At 46.1% G+C, this 16,956-nt stretch overlaps 1 protein-coding gene across 7 annotated transcripts; it reads right to left on the bottom strand.

The window, feature by feature from the left end:
- Window positions 1-12,088: 12,088 nt before the first annotated feature.
- On the bottom strand, window positions 12,089-16,134 carry LOC122390898 (mucin-5AC-like). 7 transcript variants are annotated; one of them, XM_043384345.1, is made up of 2 exons: window positions 15,807-16,134; window positions 12,089-14,454 (listed from the first exon to the last, which is right to left on the bottom strand). In XM_043384345.1, the coding sequence occupies exon 2, from the start codon at window positions 14,426-14,428 to the stop codon at window positions 13,193-13,195; it is 1,236 nt and encodes a 411-aa protein (XP_043240280.1). In that variant the 5' UTR covers window positions 14,429-14,454; window positions 15,807-16,134; the 3' UTR covers window positions 12,089-13,192. The 7 variants fall into 7 exon arrangements, with proteins under 7 accessions (XP_043240280.1, XP_043240274.1, XP_043240278.1 ...); XM_043384339.1 differs by having other exon boundaries at window positions 12,089-14,462; window positions 15,807-15,923; XM_043384343.1 differs by having other exon boundaries at window positions 12,089-14,462; window positions 15,826-15,852.
- Window positions 16,135-16,956: the final 822 nt, after the last annotated feature.

The following is a 16,956-nucleotide window of genomic DNA, read 5'->3' as shown; positions in this document are numbered from 1 at the left end:
ATGAAGTAAATCCTTCATTACGTCACAGATCCGATCTAAATGACGTCACAATGAAATATAAAAGTCGCAATATCTCAAAAAGTATACGATGAAAACGCGTAAAAACTTGCAGAATTCGTCACAATATCATGAGTAACATTTCCGAATCCTAAACGGGACTTTTTTGAAGGTGGGATAGTCCCTTTAATCTCAATGTAAGTTGTAGGTAGGGGAGAGCGGGGCACTTTCGTGCATGGGGCACATTCGTTTTCAGCAGTTTATGGGAACACGAGTGACTGCCCGACCTCAAGGTAAATTATGAAAATATATCTATTATTGCCGCCCCTCGTTCACTGTAGAAAACAACACCACTGTAGCTGCTATCATGCTTGATAAAAACGCAAAGTTGTATTATTAGTGAGCTTTCCAACATTTTTCATGCCATCCATTTTCGTGATCCTGACTCGGAAATGTGGTTTAGCTTTTCAAATTGGCGGCGAAGATGCTCACTCTATTCACGAAACTGTTGCAAACTTGCTTGTTGTAAAAGTGTCATTTTCCAACAAGAAATTTTGACATAACGATGCTGCTGAATACGTTGTGGGGCAGGTTCGTATACCTACGCGCTGCCTAGGGGCACATCGCGTAAGCATTTGGAAACTATTTTTCTATAGCAGATAATGTTATCTTATAACTCTCGGCGTGCTGGGTTTTACAAAAAGTCCAAAGACAGCGTAACTCCCCATTTGGATTAGCATGTTGATTAACGTATCCGCTGTGCCGGCGTGGAACGTCCAGAATTAGTGCAATCCTGGCCCCTGGGAACCCAGCCGGTAACTGCAAACGGGAGAAGGTCGTCAGGCTTCAGACTACGGATGGCGATACAGCGAGAACTGAGAACGAGAAGGGCCGTCGTCGGGCCGTGTGGGACCGTCGGACTGTGTGATCCGGTCCGGCCTCCGGGGTAAACTTAGAAGACGTAAGCTCGCTGAAAAGATTCCTCTCAAATGGTAACAGACGTAACAGACGTATCGGACCAACGGCAGGCCGAAATGAATTCAATGAATTCCTGGACCCGACGTGCGATTCAACAATCAGCTGCCTTGTAACAAAGCAGGCGCAACGTGATTCCATAACTCCAAAAGCAGATTCACCTGCGGTGTCAGCTCATTCTGGAGCAGCGGGCCCGAATCAGCGTCAGGTAGAGCTGAATGCTGGCAGTGTCCTAATTAACCATGGTCGCCGCTATTCCCGGGGCAGCATTGTCGAACAAATGAAATCTTGCATGTGGATGTAAAAGGTTTCTTGAATGTGCCCTCTGACCTTAGCCGCTCAGCCCTTTAGTATAGGTAGTTTGCTCTTGTGGGGAAATTATCATCCCTTGTAACACATATTTTAATTTTTCAACTTGCTTAATGTCGCTGTGTTGTGTAGAACGCTTTGAGCTTATTCCCAGAAAAGCATTAGAAAGCTGTTCCGGAATTTTTCGTCTGACGGTGTAACTACATGTCGCAAGCATCACGAGGTACTCAATAGGAAGATAAGGTTGGCTATTTTTGAAACTGTGTTGCAAGTTGTTTGCGGGACGCATGCAATTCTTACAGCCTACTTTTCGTTCGCTTGGGGCAATCAGTCCACTAAGAACAAGGGTAAATAGAAACTGCTGATGTTCTTCACCCCATAATCAATCACTTTTGTCATGAGTGCACAGCACCTGTTCCAAGAACTATACCCAAGGAGTGGCCAGGAACATAGCATGGCTCTTGGTTAAGCCTTTTCCGATCCAGTAAACTGCTTTCTTTCAATCGCAGTCCATGCGAAACAACAGGCGATCGGGAATGACTTGAAATACAAAAAGTTATAATATTCCCTGATGCACACCAAAATATTCGTCGTAGCCTCAGCAAACGGGGTTACCTAACTATCTCAATCGGGGTTTCGGGAGCTAAACATCACTTACCTACCTATCATAACCTTCGCCCTGGGATCGTTTTGGCCACACTCGCCAGTTTTTTTTTTGCGTAAAAGAAAATCGCGGCGCACAGCGCAGTAGGTAAATCTTGCCATAATCTATCAATTCAATATACCTATGTATTTTCCATATATTGATTCTGATATTTTTCCAACATCAATTTTGCATCGTCTGATAAATTAATGACCCCAGTTCACCTAAGGACAGGTTACTTGGTCAAGTTAAGTAATAGGTAATGCCTCCAAAATGTTTTGTGAACCTGTCATTGCTACAGCTTAACACCTAGAAATTAGAAGCTGGCTGTAATGCATGCGGTTATCTGTACCAATAATTCATGCATCTCGTTTTTTTAGGTATAGAAATATATCTGTGACTTCACTTTTATAAGGCAACTGAGGAAAGGTACAAATTCCTCCTGCTTTGAAAAAGAGCTTCAAAAGTGCAAGAGATTTTCAGAAACATGACAACTCTACCCATATGCATTGCAATGGAAACCATGCAGTTGATGGCAGCGGCAGCCCAAAAGATCATGTTAGGCCACCAAAGGTCATTTGCAATATTTCGCAGTTATTTTTGCTAGAGGCATGGTGGAGTAATGAAAGCATCTCGAATGTAACCAGGTCAACAATATGAATCGGCTGATATGCAACATGACCATTTTTGTTCAACCCATGAATTTGACCTTAGGCCAAATTGCTAAGTCGACCTTGCCAGGTCAAACTTTTATGGTTAATTCGACGCCTGTCAATTGGAGAAACACGAGGTGCTACGAAAACAATGCTTGACGCTGAAGCCATTGCAGAAAGAGGAATTATGGCAAAATTCGTCTATTTGGCAGTTTTGGTCTTCTGTGGGACAAACCGTAAATCTGAGATCAAATCTTAGGACTTGTTAGTGAAAGACCTAAGCTTTTAAAGAGCTATCTAATGCGCCTTTTTGCGACGCTGTTGTGCTTTTGGTTCACACGTTATGCGCCGATTGGTTAAAATGTGTCAAAATCAGGAATATTTACGGAAAACATTACCTTTCATGACCTCTCGCCTCTCAGTGACCTCAGCGTTGGCCTGAGCGGAAAATGACCTCCGCGTAGGTAGTTCTGAAGGGACCTATAGGGAGTTTGTCTTTCTGCTCCTTAGTTTTTTTATAATCGGGTGTGGTCAACAAGTAGTTCACCCCCCCCCCCCCACACACACACACCTACCATGGAGACAGACTCACCATGTACAGACATACACAGACTCACCATGGAGAACTTGGCTGAACCCCCACGGGCACCCAGCGAGTTAGATCGAATAGATATGCCCATCAACTTTATAATTTCGTTTGACAGAGCTTCTCAGGAATTGTTGATTCCGAATGCGAAAATATGCATTTTTGATACAATATTTTGCTTGTAACGAATATTTTTTCACTGTTTATTCGTCGAAGGTTTGGAAACTCCAACCTGATTCGACGGCTCTCACAGCAAACATGTTCATACAACAATCACCAATGAGGAAGCATTACACCTGCCACCCGATTTAGCGTCACACTTTTCCGATCACAGTCGCACCCATGTTTCTTTCTTGTAACATATCTGCGGAAATTCGGCTACTGATTTCAATAAGTGATATAGGCTGAAAGGTGTGTCGTGACTAATCTGGATTGCGATGCCGACATACTTTCCCCAGACAAACAATATGTAATGACAATATTTATCATGTTCTGCTGGATTGATGAGGGATTATCTTCGATTTACGTTGTAGCTATACTTCTCCGTAAACCAGTAATGCTTGCTAAACTATGTCGTCTGAGGGCATTTTCTGTCTCCACCGGCGTTTTTACTGCGGCCATACATGGCTTTTATGCCGATCAGAGCTATCGTTCAGCCATCAATAGAACGACGGGCGGCGGCGGTGTGATCTGCAGAGGCGCGGATCCACTCAGGGTGTTTGGACTTTGTGCACCGATATAATCCTGCAGTTCGCTGTCTCATCGGCTCAAACTGGTTCGAGTCCGATCACTGGGCACGGTTCGAAACAAACAGGCGCTGATCCGACGGATTGCAATCCGTCGGATCAGCGCCTGTTTGTTTAATTCGTCAATATTGCGGTGAGAAAAGGCGCATGCGCCTTTTCTCACCGCAATATTGACGAATTAAACGTGGATTCATGCGTCGCAAATGATTTGCAAATTTTTATCCTGGGACTTAAGTTCTGAAAGAAAATGCACTTTTTTATTTAAAGACTGATTCTTCTTGCTCTTCATGTGGAAAAAAGACTTATAGGCTCTGAATTGGGGCTGTCCGTCTGGTGCATCTTTCCTAATTAAGACCGATTTTCTACCTAAATTGTTAGTCTCGATCATTTCTTCTGGCGCCAATTCGATATTTTTATCGACATATGAATGCATTCGACGCATCTTAATTGACCACCGATTAGTGACGATAATCGGTAGTCAATTACAGATTTTATTCAGTACAGGCTCATTTACTAGGTCGTTCAATAAGTAAGGTAAAATGTGCTATAGCTCATTAACCTTAACAAGTTAAACAAAATAAAATATGTCATCTGAATCTACGAAACATTTGCTACACAACGTATCCAACCGTTTTTAGGAGGTTGAAAACTTGTCCGAACATGGTCGGTATGAAAACATTGATGCAGCACCGTTCCGTTTGGGAAGTGCCGTTTTGTCAGGTGAGCCTCGAGTTCATCTCAAAACCGGCGTCGGCAGCAAATTGTACCCTGATGACGCCATATGGCCATTAACAATGCTTAGTGGTGGGCAGTGGGTAGTGATACGGCAGTGTAAGAGACAAAATTCTACGGCAGGCAGACCTATGCTTGCAGGCCCCTTTCGATCTGTCACAATCCGTGAAGTCAGCGAGCTGATGATGGAGACCCAAAGCATCCGCGTGATTGACTTCATTTACGGTGTGAAATGTTATGTCAAATCAGCTACAGGTGTCATCAGATACGCTATATATTTTCAAGGTCTGCCTGAGATGGATACCAAAAGAGCTCATTCAAAAACAGAAGGATGCCAGACTAGGCATCAGTGTGGGAGCGGCTTTGCTCTGTCAGTACAGGAATGCTGGAGTATAGCCCTGATCTGGCGCCGTCCAGCTTCTATCTGTTCGGATCGCCGGAAGACGCTCTGTTTCTGGGAATAACTTTTACGGATGTGGCAATCAGGAAAATAAAAAGACGTGGTAAAAAACATCAATAAGGAGTTTTCTGAGCGGTATTTCAATGCTCAGTGGAGTGTTGAGATAAGCACGTGCGCCTGGACGGTGATTGGAACTTGGAAGTAGGTGCGAATTCTGAAGGCTGGGGTGGTTGACCGATGGGACCTGTTACCAAATGCTTATAGCCATTTTGAAGACAAGATTTCAGTTAGCATATGTTGCAAGTTTCATGTCGTTACACAAAAGGTGGACTGAAATAAATGCGATTTTACCTTACATATTGAACGACCTAGTACTACAGATTTATTAGCTCAGCTTACATTCTAAATAAGTTTCAATCCGTGCTGTCATATCACCAAGACATTTAGGCCTAATCTCGTAATTATCGGGGAAATTGCCCGAGACCGGGCTTCGTCGCTCGTATAGCCCGTGGCGGCCGGATCTGCGCTGGGGACACACGCCTGACAGGCGCCACAGACACGCTAATCGTCTACCAGACATGCGCCGTGCCATTACTCATCAAACATGTACATAAGCCTGTTTTGGTGCGAGAAAGTCCCGGGATTCCTCACATTCCGGTGGTGAGCGATCCAGTGATCGGGTTAGGCCAATTGTAATTCTGTTAGGTAATGGGATTACATGAATTAGCCTCGTAAGCTGCTCTTATTTTCGAAGGTGCTTTAGTAGGGGTAAGCGAGTGAAGCTGTATCAGCATAATAATTTAAATCCCAACAAGTGTTTTCCAAAGACAGATTTCTTTGAAGCAACTAGCGAGGTGTCTGGACTGGTGAAGAACGTCCTTGCCGATGCAATCATGGATCCGGTGAGTGCTGGGACAAAGGATTGTGTTCAGTGCCCTCTGCGAGTTTCCTATCTGGCACAGTCGGAATTACCGTCCCAAACGAGAAGTACCTATCTGCTCTAACGTGTGGCCTTCCGCCCTCATGAACCGAGAGGAACGCATAGCACTAATTTTGGAACGGATTAGGATACTTCTTTCTCAAAACGTCTATTCAGATTGTTAAGCAGTTCGATGCTTTGCCTACGAAACATGATAGCTGACAGTCTTGCTAACACTTATAGGTACCTACCTATCACTGTCTCAGATCTTATCTTCATTAGCATACAACAGTGGTTTCCGCATGCGATAGGATGAGCGATAAACGATAAACGATAATTATCGCTGTTAAGTAAATCGGCTATCGTTATCGTTTATCGCTAAATTTTCAAAATAATCGCTCATCCACTAATTATCGCAAGTTACAAAAATTATGAACGATAAACGATAAAATGTAAATCGGGATGATGGAAAAATGGAAGACGATCGACAGTGTATGCCTCGCGACAGTATGTGTGTGCAACCTGTTGCCATCTGCTAAGTGTATAGATCTGCCAATAAACTTTAAGTACACTTATTTAAGCTGTATTTCTTATCTCTTTTGTTATCGCTGTTAAAAAACAATTATCGTTATCGTTGTATCGTTTATCGTTTCGTTATCGCTGTTAAAGGGACCCTCCCACCTTAAAAAAGTTAATGAATTGGCATAAAAGTGATGTACCGTGAATCAGAAAGAGCGAAAATGAACATCTACCAAATTTCACCGAAAAATATTCACCCGTTTTTGAAATATAAGACTTTTATTTTATAACGCGCGGTCAATGGGCTTGATGACGTCATCAGAGTCCGTTAGTGTTAACCCTCGCCCTGGCAGGGCATTTTTCATAACACGGCCTGGCAGGGGGGGGGGGGTCGATGCGACCCCCCCCTCGCGATTGGCTCCTATGGCACCTAGAAACACCAAATTCGGTAGGTAGGTGGGCCCTCTAGAGTTCTCGCCCCTGTTCAAATTTGGTTGCTCTAGGTCAATATTTAGGGGTTTTTGGGGGGGGGGGGGTATAAATGTAAAAATTTCGCTAAAAACAGGTCAAAAGTTTTTCGCTTATAACTTTTGATCTAATTAAGATAGCGCAAAAAGAAAAGCACCAGTGAACTCAGCACGTCAAGGCGCGTCGAATGTAATACTTTTTAGCCTGCTTTAGTGTACTTAAAGTTTTTCTTAAATTTTAAGTAAACTTAAATTAATAAATTAAGTTCAAGTTAACCAAATTGCATCATATCGCATATCATTCGATTCGGCTGATCACTAGGAACACAATGATACCATTTTTAAGCTCTAGCGTCATTATGTGCCAAGTTATTGGCAAAAACGTTATTTGACCTCAGTTGACCTCATTTGACCTGACCCATGGATAAGTACACCAAACAAAGAAGCACCAAGTGACCTGCTGTTAAGTACTATGGTTTCAAAGCACAAAAGTGATAGAACGAAGCGGATATCTCCAGTATTTTCCGAATTTAGTATTTTCCCATAGGCTTAACATTACGACGTAATGACCTCTAACTGACCTCAGGTCAGTGACCTCAAAAAACCCGAACCATATGCTATACAACTCGGTGAACTTAGCATATCCTGAAAGTTTGAAGGAACTCAGTCCAAAACTGTGAGTTGGACAGGTGCAAAAAGAAAATTGAAATTTGACCATGACCTTGTACCGGTTTTTCTGACCTGGTGACCTGACCCAAGGTCACCCGGGCCTGAAATTTTAAGGTCATATGTAAAAAGGTTGCCCCATAGGCTGTGCCAAATTTGGCGGCGCTGCGCGCCGCCGTTTTTACGCTATCTTCGAAAAACCTTAGGGGGGGTCGCATCGACCCCCCCCCCTGCCAGGGCGAGGGTTAAGAGATAGGGACTACGCTGGTCCCACCCTGCAAGTAAAGGGAAGAAATTTCTTGAACACTATAAAGCTGCGGGGGTTGCGACCAGGATAAATGGTGGTTTCTGAGCCTGGCCGCAAACTTGGCTATCTCAACTCAAAACTAATGTTAAGGTGGGAGGGTCCCTTTAAAAAAACAATTACCGTTATCGTTTTGTCGTTTTATCGCTATCGCTGTTAATTTTTTGCAAATTTTTATCGTTTAGGTATCGTTTATCGTTATCGCAAACCTTACTTATCGTTTTATCGTTATCGCAGGTCCGAAAATTAGTTATCGCGGAAAGCACTGTTATACAATTAGGCGTTTATTCGGATATAATCTTTATGACTTGTGCAAATACGCAGTCATTAAAGACGTTAAGAATAGAAAAAGGTGCTCATTCGGCGCGGTTTTTCTTCTGTATTTACTTATCATATACCTACTGCTTTACGCGGTCAGCCGCACTCGTTACTCCACCAAGACTGACACGGAGAAGCGACACGAACTATTTTGAATTGGTATTTGGTTGGTCCGTGTAGACTGTAGACGATACGGTGCAGTGGCGAGTGCGAGTGCGAGGTTCCATCGGCTGAAACCACCTCCGTGGTCCTCTCGAGGTTGTTTCGGTAGCCGCTATTAGCCGCGACGAGCAAATGTGCGACATGTGTTTTACATTTAGTTGTTGCGCTTCACAGTTTACGGTGATGGCCGATGGGGTGTCAAGCCACGTTAAATTTATCTTTATCTTTTGTTTCTTAAAAACTTGGCAGGCACGCTGCTCACGAGATTTTTCGAAACGTGAGGAGCGCAAGGTCCATCCGAATGGATGGTGAGGACGAGGATATCCGTAACGACCATGTTGTAAAATGTAGGGGAAGCCGGGGGAAGCCCGTCATAGTAAGCTCTTTTTCATTTTTATTACATACCATACGTGCTGTATAAAATGTTGATATCCTGCTAGCTAGCTAAGTTCATTGGCCGTGTTTTCCCAAAAATTCGGTTTCGTGGAATAAGTATAAGGTTGAGAAAATCGAGTTTTAAAAAAGTGTTGATTTTTCTGGGGTAAGCCCGGCATAGGGGTAACGCCGGCCACCTCCCTAGCGCTTTACAACGAGTTGACGAAACCATTATGTGTTTTCCAAATATTAACGGAAAGTGAAATATTAAGGTACTGATTAGCTCTGGACATCTTAGAGTTAATGTCACTACTGGTATTTTAGCTAGCGTCTACTACATATACAATACAGGGCCCAATCTCACCAAGTGCGGTTAACTCATTTTGCGGTAAACTACCCCAAAACGAATCTCACCACTGCCGTAATTTTTGAAGTTACCGCATCGAAATAACCCCATGGGATAGCTTCGGTTTTACCGCAAATTCTTCATGTGCGCAGCTGCTCACGGCCCGAAAGCAAGTAAACAAACCAAACAATCAGCTGATTGCCCCCAAATGTCGGACCAAAATTACCGCAGACATTTGTGCCGTAATCTCTAAATTTTATACCAATTGTGAGCAAGAATCAAGAATTAAAGATGTAATAAGAACTTTATAAGAAACACAAGAAATAAGTTTCTTTTTTAAGATTATTTTTTGTTGCAGCCTGCGCCACCTATGCTTCCTATTTGCAGTACCCAAAACAGCATGTAGATGTCGCCCGTGAGTCTTGGAAACTGAGGTGCCGCTTTGAAAGAAGAAACACGCTATCGTTGCCATGGCGACAAAACAATTGCGTTCTTTATATCGCGCCGGCGTGATCAGCAGCTTTTCCACCAATCCGAAGCGTCGACAAATGGGGTTCTTTTGCAGGATTTGCACAAAATGCGGTAAATTACAGCATGGGGTCGTTTGGGTTGGTGAGACTGGATTATTTGCTTGGGGTTATTTCGGTGCGGTAACTTACCGCTACCCCAAACGAGTTTACCCCACTTGGTGAGATTGGGCCCATGTCGATGAAAATCGTGATGCAAAATTGACAAAAAATGTGTATTTCAAAATTCCTTAAAATTTCTTTTTCTTTTTACCTTAATGCATCATATTGCATATCATTCGACCCGGCTGATGAAGAAGAACACAACGACACCATTTTTGAAGCTCTAGCTTCATTGTCTGTCGCGTTATCTGCAAAAACGTAGTTTGACCCTAGTTGACCTTAAGTGACATGACTGGCTTTGTCTATGATAACATGTTTATTTTCGAAATTTATCTTTGATCTAGGTGTAAACCAAACCTGCTCAGTACCTATTATCTCATGGAAAACAGTGGTTTAGTGGCATTGCTCTCGGTTGGGGGTAAGCTTGGCCACTCGCCCGGGGTTACCCCAATGTGCTAATTTTTATTTTAGAACAGCGATATTCGAAAAAATGTCATACTTAAGCCAGCCTGCCTCGTCACCCCTCACTACAAACACTTAAACGGTCCTTACATAACATTCGTATAAAAATTAGTACTGTATGGTATAACATTAACAGTGCAATATATCTCACTTTTTAGCTAAAAACCCTTAAAATATCATTTTTGCGCTATAACTTTAACAATATGCAATTTTTGTCAGCCTTAACTTGTTTGCTGGCGTTACCTTAGCTGCCACGCTGAAAGGACAAACAGTTGAGCATTTTATTGTGAATAATTTAGCCGGAAACGGGGTGGCCGGGCTTCCCCCGCGCCCGGGCTTCCCCCGGCTTCCCCTACACCTAAGAAAAATAAATGCGAAAGGCGAAAGTCGGAGCGCTCCAATAAGTTTCAGCCCGACAGTACTTTCGGCTATAAACGTTTCGGGAGAGGGCCACCTGCTATACGATTTCGTCAGACGTTACATCTTGCACTTTACAAAAAAGGACATTATTCTTGTCTACCTTTCAGCTCCCCGTGGTCAAAATCCTTACAGATACCCTGGTGTGAAGCCTCGTCATTATCAAAATTCCAACAATGAGTCGCATTTTAGCTCAGCTTCCGTCACAAAGGCTGCGTGCCGGGACCGGCCGTATCAATATCTTCGCATGGCGTGGCAAAAGACGGAATAGCCCGTCCAGAAAGACCGGTAGCAGGGCCGGTCACGGTCGGTTTTCCGCGGCGTACGCCAGCGGACAGCGGATGTGCTGTCCGCGGACAGTGCCCGTGTCCTGTGTCCACCGGCAGCAGGCCGGCGCACCTGTGGCGAGCGCCACGCGACACGGCTCCTCGGCACCGCAACACGGACAATTTTACCGCAGCTGAGCGCGAAATGAGCGAGAGTCGCGACGCTCCGGTTAGTTGGAATTAGCCGGTGAAATGGCGAGCTACCAGGAGCCGACCAGAATAGTGGACGGTTCAGAGAACTGTGGATGATGACTCGACGTGCTGAATGAGGTGTGCACTGTGCAATGTGCACCGGAAAGACGATGTATTCTGTTGCCATGGTGGATTGTGACCAAAAAAAAGTCTGTGTCGTATGACAGCAACGAGCTACATTATATTGTTGTTGCTCGTTGATGTCATATGCGTAGCGATCATGTATGTGTTCCTTTTCTTGAGATGAGGTCACTCTACGTACCCGGCTGTCATGCTCACGCAAATGAATTTCGATTGCCATCAACCAGAGTTGGCTGGTTCCCCGCCCGTCTCCCAGGGCTCCTACAGGTGTTCCCCAACGCTGCGATCGGAACCACTCGTTCAGTACTATACATCCGATGATGAACCGATAAAGGATCTAGCCCGGGTCTACATCGGAAATGGCTGGGCGCGTGGGTGAGGAAATGGTGGAGCTACAGGCCGACGGGGGCGACGGCCGTCACCAGCCGGCGATCCGGCTGACACGGCCTGTCACACGACTGACCCACAAAGGTGACGGGCTGTCATCAGCGACCCTCGGTCCATGTCTATAAGCGGCTGACTAAAATGTCGGTATCGGTTTGATTCTAACTAGCCATTTATGTATTTGTCATTCATTTCTGTTTTGTCTATCCCGGCCTTCTTTTCAGCTGTTAATATTACAATGAAACTTGACTTGACCACTGGCAAACCGTTCACTGGCCGTCTGGCTCCTATGATTACCTTCGCAAGTTCGTAAGTCTAACTTTCCAAGCATCAACACTTGAAGACGCACATACGATCAGCGGCAGCCAGCTGACCAAACATCCTTCTCAATCCAACCCCATAACCCGAGATTGTGGAATGTATCATCACGGCGCAATAAACGGAACAAACGCGGGTTACAACGCAAATACAAAATAACAATTATTTCCAAAATTGTATTTTAGCTCTTAGCCGATACACGACAGACGCCGTTCAATGTGCGTGCGATAAGGCATGTGTGACACACCACCGCGCACGGAAAGCCCCAACCCCTGGACATCATGCGTGACACCGTTTCACGACATTCGACCAACGGTAGTCTTCTAACAAGCCGGCATCTTTACTCGCCCATTCCCCTTTTCAGCCAGATTCGCAGTCACTCGCTCAGGCTCTGGCGATGCCATGCGATTGCAGCGCCATCCCACGTCAAGGCACGACCGACGGGTCTCTACAGACCGCCCAGAGTCCCGCCCTCTGGATGCAACACACGAACCGATAGTGACGAGAATTTCGGTGACGTAGTGACGCAGCAGACTACCAAACTAGCCAACAATAGTGTAAATTCATATATAAAAACAACCTACATCCGCCGAACGGTGTTACATTAAGTAGATCCATTATGTTTGCAATTCGAACCGCATCCGTATAAGCCTACAGATCAGTCTTACCCTATTATATCTGAAAAAAAAAATAGAGTACGCTCCTAAGAGCGCTTAGCTACCTGGTGACACACCAGAAATTTCGGAACATGAACCATCATAGCTCCGTCTCCAGCCTAACAAGCAAAGAGCTCCGTGGCAAGCTCCCATCACAATCGACAGCACGATTGCAGCACAGAGGTGCTAGAACGAAGGGTTGTCGCTAAACAATCACAATTCGGTCCGTTTCACACGTTCTCCAGATACAAACAGGTGGACATTTTCTCACTAATATCGCACAGTGACGAACACAGCGTGCGTTGTATAAAAGATGAAATGGACGGTCAGAAATACCACCACCGTAGGCAACAAGAAAGGCAAGCTCTCGGCCCTCCCGTAGGAAGACAATGGATATCGTCAAAGTTGAAGCACTAGGAGTAGCCCAAAAGCCCGGTCACCCAACGATAACGCTCACTATCAATTCACTACTGGTTGGAATAGTGTAAATATGATATCAATAACAACTAGATCTGGGATACAATCTCGTTCCGTCAGATCGACGTATCACATACGTTTGCAGCTTATTGCTGTGTGTCAGTCTGTGTAGCCAGAGAGACGCTCTTCGCAATCACAGGTTATACATACCATCCACCAGAAAATCCATCTTGCGGTAGTGACGCCGGTACCAGGTCTCGCGCACTCTCCGGAACACGAAGAACCCGATAAAGGCCAGCAGTATCACCAGGACCACCACGCCGGCCACGGCCGAGCCGCCCACCCCGCTGCCGCTGTCTGGGCCGCTGTCAGAGGCGTCCTTCGCCTCGGTGGGCTTCGGTTTGAGCTCCGGCGACTCCGTCTGAGACGGCTGATCGCTGGACCCGAAGCTCTTCACCGGTGAGGACGAGTTCAGAGTATTCTCGGCGAAGAATCCCCCTCCACCGGAGGACGATGAAATGCTCCCCGTCACTGGAGTACCCTCCGTGACCGACAGGCCGCCAGAGAACGCTGGCGGCGGCGGCGGAGGGGGCGGCGGAGGCAGTGTGGCGGCCGGCGCGTCCGGAGGCGGAGCGCCCTTCCGCGGCTTGGACGGGTTGTCGAGCATCTCTGGGTCGGGGACGCCGGTGCGTGCCTTGCTCGGCTTGGTCTCGGACGGGGCCAGACCGGGATCGGGGCGGTGCCGGCTCAGGGTCGGATGATTGCCCGGCGGCAGCGCCACGCCACTCACCAGCCGTACCGGCAACTCGGGCGTGGTGGGCACCGAAGCCGGCTCCGTGGCCGGGGTCGTTACAGCCGCCGCTGTGGAAGACGACACGGTAGAGGCAGGCGTAGACGACGTCACGGCGGCGACTGTGGGCGGCAATGTAGTCGGTTCGTCTTCTTCCGCCGCTACGGTCGTTGGAACCACGTCTGCTGAAGCTACTGTGGTAGAGTCGGCAGAGTCTCCGCTCGTTCCGTCCTCCGCCATCACTGGGGTCGTCTCGGCGTTGTCCGCCGCCGGCTCCGTGGTGTCACTGCTCGGACGGGCAGTGGTGCTGGCGGTAGAGCTGGTGGTGGTGCTGGTGCCAGTGGTGGTGATAGCAGGAGTTACCGTGGTGGTCGCCGAGCTGGCCACGATAGCAGAGGCGGCGGTGGTGTAGTCTTCTGAGCTTTCCGTCACCACCTGCACATCGCTGCCGCCCTCCCGGCCGCCAGGAGCCGCCGGTTCGTCAGGTGCGTCCGTCGGCGGCAGGGTGACGGTGTCGACAGCGGTGGCCGGCGAGCTGTCGCTGACGGCGAGCGGCCGGTCAAAGCGGCTGGGCTCGCCGGCCCGGGCCGCCGGCACGGAGCCCGCCGCCGCACACACCAGCAGAGCGAGCAGCAGCATCGGTGAAGTCCGTCTGATGGCGCCACCTGCGGCACTGAGCGCAATACACGTCAGTACGGTGCACTGCATATACCTGACTCCAAGTATCACTTAAAAGCACAGAAAATACCACAAAAAGAAACCTAATATCACATTCATAAACCAAGCACAAATTGGCAAAATATCACAGCAAATGGATAATTTGATGAAAGTTGCCACACTCCAAACACTGGACAAGATAACGTCATGGTGCTGAAATCCATCACTGTATGAGGCCATCACAACTTACATCACACTGGAAACACTAATGCAGAGTGAGATCATCACAAATCACACCACAATGAAAACACTATCACATTGTGAGTGCCAAAACTCACAACCTATAAGGTCAGGTCAAGGTGGTGAGCCTGTAAAGCTATGTAACAAGCTGAACTAAGCAGAGGCAGACCATAGCTGATAACCATCTGTTCAACCATTTACACTCAATTTCCTAAAAAGAGTGCAAATACTGAAACCAAGGGAAGGGAAGAGGGTGACATCACATTCCGACATTCATTCATCACATTTGTATGGACACCTGACATCAGTTGGGGAAACTACGAGGCGAACATAAAAAATTGATTGGTAATAAATGGACTTTGGATGACCATATCAATATATGGGCATAAATGCAGCCCCCACTACTAAGGGTGAAAAACGGTATAACAAGCCGGTACTTGTGGTATCGCGTCCACTTATCTGAGAGAAAAGGCTTCCATTTTCCACTACGAATTAGCGTGATTTGATTAAATTCGGCGAATTGACTCGAAAAATGGTGATAGGAAAACGGCTTTTCTGCAGGTTCTGGGCGTCACAATCACCTGGCCATTCAATAAATGGATTGGTGTTTTGAAATACAATTGTTAAAAGATTTGCTTTAATTACAATAACCTAGGCCCTGTTTCACCGGTGATAGCAGCACGCTACTATCAAATTGCGCGAGCTGACGTAATGTGATGAGGTCACACTAATGACGTTTCGTGTAATCCGTGAGCTGCATTTGGAACAGAGTTGCTGTCTCGTTGGATTGCGTTTGATACATTTGTTTGATCGCACAGCCGTGAAGATGTTAGCAGCAGTATTTGATGACATCACACAGATTGACGGCGCCATGGTTTGTTGATGTTTCCATGGAAACCCAATTTGACACGTGTGATAGCAGCGTGCTGCTATCACCGGTGAAACAGGGCCCTACAAACCTACCCTACAACCTACCTACAAACCTACAGCGCCTCTCCTCAGTTGGGAAACCTTCGTGTGACGTCTGTTCTACTAATGCCCAAAATTGAAATCAAATACTATGAAAATAAGCAGCTTACCCCTTACAATGACTGAAACAATAAAGATCGTAGGTACCTACCGTCCAAGGCTATATAAACCGTCCAACAACATACGGCAATGACAACTCGGCCCCCGCCGAAGTTAGTTGGTAGCACTGCTGCTCCACGGCGTACATTTCATGATTTCCTACCAGCCCATAGGGTTTACATGTTAAATGGCCTGTTTTCGGCGAGCGATATCTCGGTCAACCTTTGAAGGAATCAATGGTTCTTAGTCTCAAATGATAGATCGATGAATTTTCTTTCGACAATTCCTCTACCATTTTTCACGAAACCCAGCCGATCTTCTACGGCGTACAGGGTAAAGATTTCTCTGCACGCCAGCACCCGCGATCCGTCTCTCCGACCGTCGGCGCGCGGTCCTCGGTAGCGCAGTCGGTAGCGTGTCGGGCTACAGATCCGAGGGTCGTGAGTTCGGATCCTGGCAGCGCCGCGTGATTTTGCCTAGAATTGAATGATGTAGATTCTTGAATGTTTGCATTATCAATTATTAATAGCTAATTGAATGTATCTGACCACTAATCGGCCCCTAAAACCTGTTATTTAAGAAATTTAAGAAATGAATGTCACGTGCGCGTCATGACTGCCAACCATAAGCGCTACCATATTCTAGTTTCAACTAACTTTTTGCTAGTCCCGACCACATATAGCAGGTTTTCTAGTAGTTATACTAGAAATTCCTACCAAAGTTCGTCCTACCCTTCACTCAATATACCCTGATGACAACGGCCTTAAAACAAAAAATGAGTCAAGGCAGAAAGTGTAGTTTTTCCTCAGCAATTGCGTAATGTGCGATTTCCGGACCTAAGGAACGGAAAAATTTGTGGATTTTATATGACGTAAAAGGTACAATATGACGCCAATGAATGGGTGGAGTGTGGATATTTAAAATAAGAGCAAAGCTATTTCAGGTGGTAAAACAACTGTAACTGTCTAAAAAACACTATCTTCATAATCCTCATCAATTTTCTCGCTTTGGGTGGGACACAAATAAATCCAGGAAAACTTGTGCATAATACTGGTGACGTCACTTCAATGAAGTATTAGAGGAGGTGCGTCTAGCGATATTTATATACAATAGGAACATATTGAACTTCGACAAACTCTGACGCAGTTTGCAGGGTTTGCAGTGGAGGTTCGGCAAAAAAGGCACACGTGGTGGTTTGGGTT

The sequence above is a fragment of the Amphibalanus amphitrite genome, unplaced genomic scaffold, assembly GCF_019059575.1.
Source record: "Amphibalanus amphitrite isolate SeventyFive unplaced genomic scaffold, NRLGWU_Aamphi_draft 000414F_arrow, whole genome shotgun sequence".
Classification (NCBI taxonomy): domain Eukaryota; kingdom Metazoa; phylum Arthropoda; class Thecostraca; order Balanomorpha; family Balanidae; genus Amphibalanus; species Amphibalanus amphitrite.
Note: the sequence above shows the minus strand (reverse complement) of the source record. Positions and strands in the feature narration are given on the sequence as shown.

Excerpts from the sequence above, each read along its gene's own strand:
- LOC122390898 (XM_043384339.1), bottom strand. The coding sequence starts at position 15,838 with ATGTTGTTGGACGGTTTATATAGCCTTGGACG. Across the intron at positions 14,463-15,806 it reads GGTTTATATAGCCTTGGACG|TGCCGCAGGTGGCGCCATCA; the intron begins GTAGGTACCTAC and ends TATTGCGCTCAG.